Genomic DNA, 10,055 nt, shown 5'->3' with positions numbered 1-10,055 from the left:
GTTGAAATATAACAACGATTTTACAAGGAAACTTTTACATGGATTTTACATAGTTTTTTTACAACGACTTTACAACGAACTTCGATAAGTTTTTCACCTAAATATAACGGTAACATGATTCGTTGTAATATTGATGTAAAGTTTTCTTTTCGACGTACTTACGTCGTAATATTACATGGGGTTTACGACGAAATTTGGTTTCGTTGGTTTCGTTGGTTTCGTCGTAATTGCGTTGTTAACCCACCGTTTACTATTTCTAAGACAACGATAAGGAACCTGTGTCGTTCGTCTGTCTGCCAATTCAGTGGAACGACAAGGAGAAAGTGGACGGAAGTGCAGCTGGTTTGTACTTGAGAGGAACCTTTGACGATGATCGGAGGTTCCACTCAAGTATAAACCAACTGCACTTCCCTCCATTTTCTCCTTGTCGCTCCACTGAATTGGCAGACAGACGAATGACTCATGTTCGTTATCGTTATCTTCGAAATAGTAATTGGTGGCTGAATGAGGAGTTGTGTGTTGTGAGGAACAGAGTTGTGGGAAATGACATATATATAGAGAAATATGGTAAGTTTTACATGGATTTTACATAGAAAATTTACAACGCGTTTACAACGAATTTAGGTAAGTTAAAGCACATTGAATACACGTTTTCACCTTTATATAACGGTAACACGATTCGTCGTAATGTCGATGTAACGTTTACAACTATTTCGCATTCCACGTACTTTCGTCGTAAACTTACATTGACTTTACGACGAAAACGTTTGGTCGTAAATTACCATGGAGTTTACGACGAAGTTATGTCTCGTCGTAATTGCGTTGTAAAGCGTATGTAAATTTACGAGGAAATTATTTCCTCGTAAAACGCCGTTGTTACTGCTACGTTTTCTTGTAGTGTAATATTTTTGTTAAATTTTTGTTATCTACAGAAATGTAAATATGGTATTGAGTTTTTAAAAAGTTTTAATTTCGAATGTATGTTTTTCTTTTCTTCATTTCAAGGGTTTGAACCTTTCTTAAGGGTTGAGACTATAAAAACTGAAAGTTTTATTTAAAAGAAAACTTCAAATACCATTATAAAAGTTGGTCTTTTAATTTATTTATTTATAAACCTTTCAGTCTTTTCAAATCATATTTGATAGATTTTGTTGACAAAATCCCTAATTTCTAATAAGGAGATATTTTAAATAAATTGTACAAATGATTAGTTTAAAATGAATTCACGATAATTTTTTATACATGTTAAATCTAATAAGAGAAATTTTGAAGAAAACAATATATTAAATACCTTCAAATCCTCCATACAATAACCATTTAAGTGATTAATGGAAGAAAAATAATTGTTGGAAAAACATTTGGGGAAATTTGTTTTTTTTTTAAAAATAAATTTCATTTCTGTAAGTTAGTTAGTAAAAGAAATAAAATAAAACAATAAATTTTTAATTTTCTTGGAAGTTTAATTAATCTATGGGTCCAGTTTCTCGCCAATCGGGTAGATTAGCTAGGGATCATCGAGCTGTTTCTTCTCAAATCTCGATGCAAAAAAAAAAGCTTTCTAGTTAACGTAGCTCAATCTTCTCTTTAATCCCCTATTTATATGCGTTTCATTATTTGAAGAAGCACGTTTAAATACTCCTGATCGTAAGCTATAACCCTTTTTCTCTTGTTTTTTTACATCAACCCATATTCATTTTTATTCTAGGGTTTTTGTTTTTGAAAAGTATTTGGATCAAAATAAATTTCTTCTCTTTTTGGTTGTTTGTGTCTTGATGGTTATAATGGTTGAACTCTTATTTCTTCTTTCTTTTTTGGTAGAACTACAAAGTTATTGCTTTCATATGTATCTTGAGAACAAAATAGTGAAAAATGGGGTGAATTTTATTTCATTACTTTTTAAGAAACCAGTTTCATGGTTGTCTTTCATCGCCCCACCACTAAACCCTCTAAAAGAGGTTCAAGATCAAGATCTTGGTCAGCAAGACTCTTTAGGAGACATCGTAATATCTACGACCAGTGATGAGATTGTCACAAATAAAGACGAAGACGATGGAACAATCCCTGATGAGGAAAGCTTCATAGAGCTCTCTTTACCAAGCGGCCACTACGTTGGCCAACACTTCAGTACGATGGCTGGACATCAAGATTTCGGACTTATCCAACTATTAGCCGAGTTTGAAGACGATAATCTGATCGAAATCGATATTTCTGTCGGATCCATTAAGTGTTACACGTTCCAGATCAAAGCCTGATTCATCTTCATATATTTTCTACAACTTGGATGTAAAGTAATTGCGGTATTTTTGCACGTTAGAAGTGCTCTGTGTTTTTGTTGTTCTAGATCTCTCCAGTCTTGTGGGGTTTTGCTATTGATATATATTAACTATACAAGCCTACAACATTATTCCGTTTTGTAATCTTTTTCTTATCGACAAGGTTTTAGATTATCATTAAAATTATAGTGATCCAACTAAAATTGACAACATTAATCATATTGTTATCATATAATGCGACCGATTTCAATAAATATAAATATTCGTAACTACATTTCCAAAAATAGGATAAATTTTTCAAATTAGTCTAAACCATGCTAAATCCTTATATTTCAAGTATCCAGTGCCAGCCCTTGCGGCAAGCTAATGAAGTGCATGCTGACGGCTGATTGTGTTATATAAATATTTCGGCAACAGATTTTAAGAATTTCCTTAAGTGTAGTTGTAGGTCCTTTGAAATAGTATCTCTTGTAAGTTTTTCTTTCGTAGCTTGCATAATTGTTTAATAAATAGTGTTTTCTCCGGGAATTGAAATTTGGACCTGTTAGTGTAGAAGTATTAATGAACTTTTAGGCAAACCACTGGACTAATAAACTTCCACATAAAAAATACTATTTATATGCCACTAGTATACCTTAGATCATTTCATTTTTTTGGTGCTTTTCCATTAAAAGTGGCTAATTTTTTTTTACTTTTGCTTAAAGTCTTTAAATCTCAACACTGACTCTGCAAGTATCTAATCTAATTAATATATATATATATATATAACTAGCTACACTATTCGATTACAAGTGGCCAATTTTTATACTTTTTTCATTAAAACATTTTCACATTCATTTGTTCAACTTGAAACCTTTATATATGTTGAACAAAATTTTCAGGTTTTATTGAGCACGCGGCCCCTCATGACAGAGGAATCCAATGATGTATACAGTGATTCCTTCTTGTTGGAAGATGGTTCCAGGTAAAACTCTACTTTGATACACAAATAAAGCATAGACTTTTAAGAAGTTTCAAGGAATTAGGGGTTACAAATGATATAAGATCCATCATATACGTCAAATTAAACTTTATGAAGTTTAAGCGATACAATAACAGCTAACTGTGTTTCGATAATAATTCTGGTATTTTTGTTTGTTTGTCTGTAAGAAACCAGTAAAAAGGAAATAATGTAAGAATCATACGGACAGAAACAATCTTTCAAGGAAGCAGTGATCAAAACTTGAGTTCCCTGAATTTGAAAAAAGAAAGCCAAGTGTCAAAATACTAACAAGGATGTTGATCCCTGACGCTGAGATCTAAAACATCAACCCTCTCTGTCCTATTTGCTGATTTGCATAAGGGAATCCCATTGATGAATATCACCTCCATTTACTAATCTGTATGTAATGTCGATAGATGAGTCTTTAATCAAGCATTCGAAATCATCGTAAGATATATGGACAAAAATTAAAGTATCCAAAAATATATATCATACAACAAAACTAACATTTGAATTATGAAAATCTATCAGACCAACAGAGAAAAAAATAATTAAGAAAATATTCTAAAGACTACAAGAGAACTCTGTCTACAATTTTGCCATTTTAGCTCTCACCAGTCTCTGAGTCACGTCCACATATATAGTACAAGAACAAGAACAAAGAGATCAAAAGCTTGCCTCAGCGTTAGAACCACCGCCTCCTCTCTTGTTTCATGTTGTGTTCTTCAGAATCTGCATGCACCCAAGAAAACAAAAGTTGTTACAATATTTTGAAAAAACATTATTAACATGCTAATACAAAAAAAAAACTTTGCAGTCTCATCTTCTCCACCATTTGAACAGCAAAACCACAGACATAACAAGAACCAGGCCTCCATAAGATCACAGTGAATGAGCTATTCCAATACCTATTCAAGAAACTACATACATTGTGAAATAATCTAAAGCTTATCTTAGCTCCTAGTCTCTTAAGTTACTAATTTATTTGATAAACTTTTCATGTTTTTCCAGCAATGTGATATCTCTTAACAAATGTTCAATCATTGACATTGCAGACTAAAATCAATGGTGAGATAGATAAATCGTACATTGTCTAAGCATCTGGTTCTCGTTCTTCAAAGTAGAGTGTTTATACAAATTATTTTCTAAATCAGGAATCCTGATGAAGGAAGGGAGCTCCAGCAGTTGTGGTAGTCTGCTTATGTCCAGTGTTTGGAGATTGATGACATTTCCGATAATAGAGAATCCACCGAGATCAAGACTTGAGCATCCAGAGAGATCAAGTTTCTCCAAAGATTCCAAGTTGATGTTGCTGGGAAGAAACTCTAGCTTATTGCATCCTTTTAATATCAGTTTCTGCAACTTCTGAAGGTTTCCAAGCGAGAGAGGAAGTTCCACTAGATCTAAGCAATTACTAAGATACAACTTCTCCAAGTTGGTGGCATTCCCAACATAGGAAGGGAGCTCCAAAAGGTTTGGGAAACTACTAAGATCCAATTTTCGGAGATTAAGGGCATTCCCAATAACGGAGGGAAACTCCACAAGACTTGAGCATCCACCAATATATAGTTTCTCCAGACTAGTGGCATCTCCAGCCAAGGAAGGGAGTTTGATTAGACTCGAGCATTTACGAAGATTCAGTACTTCAAGATTATTTGTGTACCCAATAGGGGGCGGGAGTTTCGTTAGGCTGGAACAAGCATTCAGATTTAATTTCTTAAGGCTAGTGGCGGTTGAGAGATCAGGAAGCTCCTTCAAGTTTACAGAATAACTCAAATTCATCCACTTCAAACTTCGAAGCGGCTGTACAAACAAATAACAACAACATGGTTGTATTATACACTTTCAAAAATAAAACGCAACTTAAATCAAGGTGAAAAATAAATCAAATTAACTTACTTTAATTCCTTCCCACAACTTCTCAAGCTTGCTGTGACGAATAGTTAGTTCTACAAGGAACTCCAAGTTCAGGGTAGAAGGAAAATATCTCATTGGAAAATGACTCCACTCTAGTAATCGAAGTTTACGAGGTAGATAGTTCAGACCTCGAGTTAATTGCAATGTATCACTATAACCATAGACTTTTAGGAATTGAAGATTTGACATTCCTTCAAAGGCTTTATCACTTATATCTAATTCTTTCTCTATTTTGTAGTAGTCGAGCTTCATGCCTATGACATTTTTACTACCCTGAAAGATATGACCAAACAAGAAAACAGAGTTTGTTAATTTAACGAGTTAACTGAATTTACAGGGAGTAATGCAATGAAAGACACCTACCGTTGCATCACCAGTCAGTACTTCACAAATTTCTCTATCGTCGAACAGAAACTGGCGCTGTCCAGGCTCATGAATAGATTGCTTACAAACAATTACTCTACCTAGTTTTTCCAGCAAACTATGCATCTTGATATATCCTGACTCAATAGATATGAGAGATTTCTCAGCTAAAACGTTAAGTCTTTGCCTCACTTCCAAGAACTTCTTCGCAAGATGCTCTTCCACTTTGTGAATCTTTTGAGAGTTGAAGAAGCAGGCTATATGAAGAAACAAGTATTTATCTTCATCATCCAAAGCATCATAGCTGAATTTCAAAATGCTTTGAATATCAGAGTCGAGGCTAGTCTTTAATCTTGGTAGCGAATTTATCCACTCTTGCTTGGACATTCCCCGAAAGTAGGAACCCATTACCCTTAGCCCCAAAGGGAGTTCACCAGCAAGTTTTGTAACTTCCCGAGCAAGCTCCTCAAAACCATCTTTAGGGAACTTTTGACCAAAAGAATACGTACAAAAGATTTGGAGAGCCTCATCGTTTGTTGGAAAATCCACCTTGTAAATATGGTTAATTCCATGTGCTCTAAAAAGTTTATGATCTTGTGTTGTTATAATAATCCGACTCCCGGGACCAAACCACCAAGCCTCTTTCGCTATGGCATCCAGTTGTACTGACCGGTCCACGCCATCAAGAACAACAAGAACTTTCTTGTCCTTCAACCTATTTGAGGCGACTCCCAAATGAGAAACAACCATATCCTTATGGTTGGTTATTTGAGATATAAATTGTTGCTGTAGTTGCAACTTTGCGCTGTAGTCATCTGAACACAGTCTTGAATAGTTTACTTTGATATCATCCATAAAGATACTCAGTTGAAAACCCTCGGAGAGTTGGTTGTATGCTACTCTAGCGATTGTGGTCTTCCCAATCCCAGGAGGACCCCAGATCCCAATCATCCTCACCTCATCTGAGCCTAGTCCTAACAATGGTTCCATCTTTTCCAAATGAGCTCCCATACCAACTAACCCGTCGAAATCACTCAATGGTGTGAAACTATTCAGCATGTTTGAGATATCAGTGGCGATTTTCTTGATCATGGCCGCTTCACTATCCCTATCAATGGGAGAGCTTAGTTCATCTAGTAAATAATCATGCGCATTCATAAAGAAATATGAATTTGTGGGACGTGTATGGTTGAAAGTATGTATAGAGAAAGTGGGAATAAAAAGAACTAACCAGTTGCTTGAATGATAGCCAGCGACTGTAGCCACTTTTGCCAAAGCTTGTCTCCATCTCCCAATGTTGTCCTTTGTTTTACCAGCACAAGTTTTTCTAAAGACTCTCCCAAAATCTCCAGCTAGCTTTTTCACATCAGATGGATCAACTCTGTAGAAAATAGCCATTACAGTTTGACCCAACTCTTCTCTGCAGTTCATAATCTCCACCAGTTCATCAAGACACCATTTGGAGGAGGCATAGTTCCTAGAGATCAAAATAATTGCAATCTTAGATCCTCTGATCGCCCTGACGAGCTCAGGACCGATAGATTCTCCTCTTTTGATTTCATTGTCAACGAATGGAGTGATTCCTTTTCTTTGAAACTCCATGTGAATGTGACTGAGAAAGTCTTTGCGGACATCTTCCCCTCGGAAGCTAGGAAAAACATCATGCATCCAGATGCGAGAAGAAGGTGGAGGAACTGTTGATGAAGGAGACAAAGAAGATGAAGGTGATGAAGAAGAATCCTTTTCATCGTTATTATCAAGATGGGACCGAAGTTTTCTTTGAATGGTTAAGAGCCCTATTGCAGCAGCAAGAATGGTAAGTAAAAAAGAAGAATCCATTAATTAGTATGATGGAAAGAGAATCAGTATTACAAAGCCTTAAAGGGATCTTTGTGGAGGAAGAAACAACAAAGAAGCTTTGTTTGTATACATTGAACACAGAACCTTGAGTAGGAATGATGAAACCACTAGCAAAAAAAAAAAAAGTGGATTGGCTGCTGGTTTTCTCCGTATGCCTACTTCCTTGACATTTCCTCACAGAAAATTACAATGACGGCTGTAATAGAAAGGTCCCACAAGCGCAACTAGCAAGAGAGGAATAATGAGACCCAAGAAAAAGCACAACCAACTCTCAAATATTTTAAAATAAAGAATCAGAAAGCAACAAGACAGAAGAAACACACACAACTTTTTTGTTTGTTTGTAACAATATAGTAAAAGGAAATAACGATTGATTTAATTTCAAAGCTAGCATAGTAAGAGTGAAATACTATAAAAAAGAAAACAAAACCAAGTAAATTTTAAAATTCTATAGTTATTGGTTAATAGATTCTAACATTCTTATCAAAATCAAGTGTTATTCATATACAATCGATTGTTATTCAAAAGTTTGGGATTTAATGATTCTATAATTCTATCAAAATCTTGTGTTATTAGGATTTGAATTCTTAACATTTTAACTCATGAAACAAAATTTTCAAAATATTGTATATATACGCAAGATTTTTATAATTATTGTAATAAAATAGTTTTATAGACTTTTTAAATATGACAAACTCATTAAGATTCTTTATAAATTTAACAAATCTCTTAAAATCATCAAACTCTACCTAAATTTATCTTCCACTAACCCCTTCTTAAGCTAAATAATAAGAAATTTATATATATAGTTTTTAAGGAATGAAACCAAACAGGACTAGAAGCAATATGAGTCAAATTTATTTTCTGAGAATGCGATCGAAACATCAAATCTAACCGAGGACTGATAGGGAGCTCGCTTCTCTGGAACTCCCTCTCTACTCTTTTATCTTCCGTAAATCTTTTATAGTGTTTCAATGTGAGATTTCTCATTTCTTCACTCTTTTCTAAGCAGACTATCTCTGTTGCGTTACATGCACTCAAGGCCGGCTATGAGATTTTGGAAATCCGTGGTTGAGTTTATGTAAAAAATTTTTTTTATAAATTTGGGGTCTAAATTTTTTTTTAAAACCTATTTGTATGTAATTTTTTTCAAAAACTTTTGGAGCATGTTGCAAATGTTTCACCTAGCATGGCCCAGAGCATGCACTGCTTCTTCTTAACTTCTTTTACTGTTTCCTCTGGTTCGACCTCTAAAACATCTACAGCCGATGATGATTCCAGAGTTTTCAGGTGCTGATATTGGCGGTTACCTTACAAAGCTCAGCTGCCAGATTTGTAGAGATCAGTAATACACCTGCCCACTCGACATAAGCTTCACCAGTGGAGTCCTCCAAATTCCCAAAATCAAGATCAGTGACATGACATCACAGAAGACATTTCGAGGCTGTTCACTACCATATTGAAGGAGACAACTCAGAGAAGCGTATTGTAACACGCCGTGGAACAAGTGGACAGTCTCTGAGACGTTATATTTCCACAATCCTTGGTCAGCTGCTGCTGTTTTTCTTCTCCTTCTCACTTTCATACAGGCTCTATGCTCTATGTTAGCATTGGAACTTGTGATAAAGTGAGTGAAAATCTTGTGTTTGGGAAAGAATGATCTAAATTGTTTCCTTGTTTCTCTAATATACTCCTGTTGTTTAATCTGCCTCTCTTATGATTTTAACTCCTTGTTTCTATAAGTGTCATCTTATACAAAGATACCAATGGTGAGAGATGAACGCTTTTGTATATTCAGCTTTTTTTTTTTTTTTCGTCACGGATTCAGCTTAATAACTCATTATTAAAAGGTTTTTAAAGATTCATTTATCTTTTGTCTGTGGTTCTTCCGGAAAAAAATATTTAAAAGTTGTATCATGTGACAATGAAGAAGCGTTGCTCTGTTTTCTTCACATATCATTATATCAGTCCCTTAAATAAAATAAAAAAGCCACACGAAGCAGCAGACATGACAGGAATCTAATGATGCAGACAGTGTTTCTTTCTTGTTGGATGATGATTCCAGGTACAACTCCATTTTGATACACGTATAAAGCATAGACTTTTAAGAAGTTTCGAAGGTTTTAGGGTTACAACTGATATAAGATTTCATTATTTATGTCAAATTGAACTTTATGAAGTTTAAGAGATACAATACAGCTGACTGTTTTTCTTTCATAACTCTTTGGTATATATTTTTTTTCTGTTTGCAGCATTCCTTTCTCAATCGATGATATTTCAAGTTCGATGCAAGAGGAAGACTTTGTAGAAAATCAAACCATCAGAGGAACTTCTTGAAAATCCTGCTTTTGTATTCTTGCACTAAGAAGTTCCTGAAGATTATATTATTTTATTATTAACCAATTTTTTTTTAAGAAAATCATCTTTAATGTTTAGTAGTATAAAAATAAAACAAAAATAAAATAGTATGATATATTTTTATTATAAGTTTAAAATTATTAATAATACTAATCTAGCTATAATTAAATCAAAATAAATAAAATACATTAGTTTAATATTTGGTTTAACACTATTTATAAAACACCATATTTCTGATACGGTGTGATTTTTAGAGTCCCATTGAAGATAAATTACACAAAAATTGATGTTTTAAAGTCTCA

General features: G+C 34.3%; 2 protein-coding genes across 3 annotated transcripts; one reads left to right on the top strand and one right to left on the bottom strand.

The window, feature by feature from the left end:
* The first annotated feature begins 949 nt into the window (after nucleotides 1-949).
* LOC125577898 lies at nucleotides 950-2,386 on the top strand. Its single transcript, XM_048740001.1, has one exon. The coding sequence runs from the start codon at nucleotides 1,773-1,775 to the stop codon at nucleotides 2,250-2,252; it is 480 nt and encodes a 159-aa protein (XP_048595958.1). The 5' UTR covers nucleotides 950-1,772; the 3' UTR covers nucleotides 2,253-2,386.
* Nucleotides 2,387-3,688: 1,302 nt separating this feature from the next.
* Nucleotides 3,689-7,608, bottom strand: LOC125577897 (disease resistance protein TAO1-like). 2 transcript variants are annotated; one of them, XM_048739999.1, is made up of 5 exons: nucleotides 6,767-7,589; nucleotides 5,536-6,643; nucleotides 5,155-5,445; nucleotides 4,344-5,058; nucleotides 3,689-3,987 (listed from the first exon to the last, which is right to left on the bottom strand). In XM_048739999.1, exons 1-5 carry the CDS (start codon nucleotides 7,372-7,374, stop codon nucleotides 3,941-3,943), a joined length of 2,769 nt encoding a protein of 922 aa, XP_048595956.1. In that variant the 5' UTR covers nucleotides 7,375-7,589; the 3' UTR covers nucleotides 3,689-3,940. The 2 variants fall into 2 exon arrangements, with proteins under 2 accessions (XP_048595956.1, XP_048595957.1); XM_048740000.1 differs by lacking the exons at nucleotides 3,689-3,987; nucleotides 4,344-5,058; nucleotides 5,155-5,445 and having other exon boundaries at nucleotides 6,429-6,668; nucleotides 6,767-7,608.
* Between the last annotated feature and the right edge of the window lie 2,447 nt (nucleotides 7,609-10,055).

Source organism: Brassica napus, chromosome A9 (genome assembly GCF_020379485.1).
Source record: "Brassica napus cultivar Da-Ae chromosome A9, Da-Ae, whole genome shotgun sequence".
NCBI classification, from domain to species: domain Eukaryota; kingdom Viridiplantae; phylum Streptophyta; class Magnoliopsida; order Brassicales; family Brassicaceae; genus Brassica; species Brassica napus.
Note: the sequence above shows the minus strand (reverse complement) of the source record. Positions and strands in the feature narration are given on the sequence as shown.

Coding starts and splice junctions, on each gene's coding strand:
- LOC125577898 (XM_048740001.1), top strand. CDS start 1,773: ATGGTTATAATGGTTGAACTCTTATTTCTTCTTTCTTTTTTGGTAGAA.
- LOC125577897 (XM_048739999.1), bottom strand. CDS start 7,374: ATGGATTCTTCTTTTTTACTTACCATTCTTGCTGCTGCAATAGGGCTC. Junction 6,644..6,766: donor GGCTATCATTCAAGCAACTG/GTTAGTTCTTTT, acceptor TCCCATTGATAG/GGATAGTGAAGCGGCCATGA. Junction 5,446..5,535: donor TACTGACTGGTGATGCAACG/GTAGGTGTCTTT, acceptor CATATCTTTCAG/GGTAGTAAAAATGTCATAGG.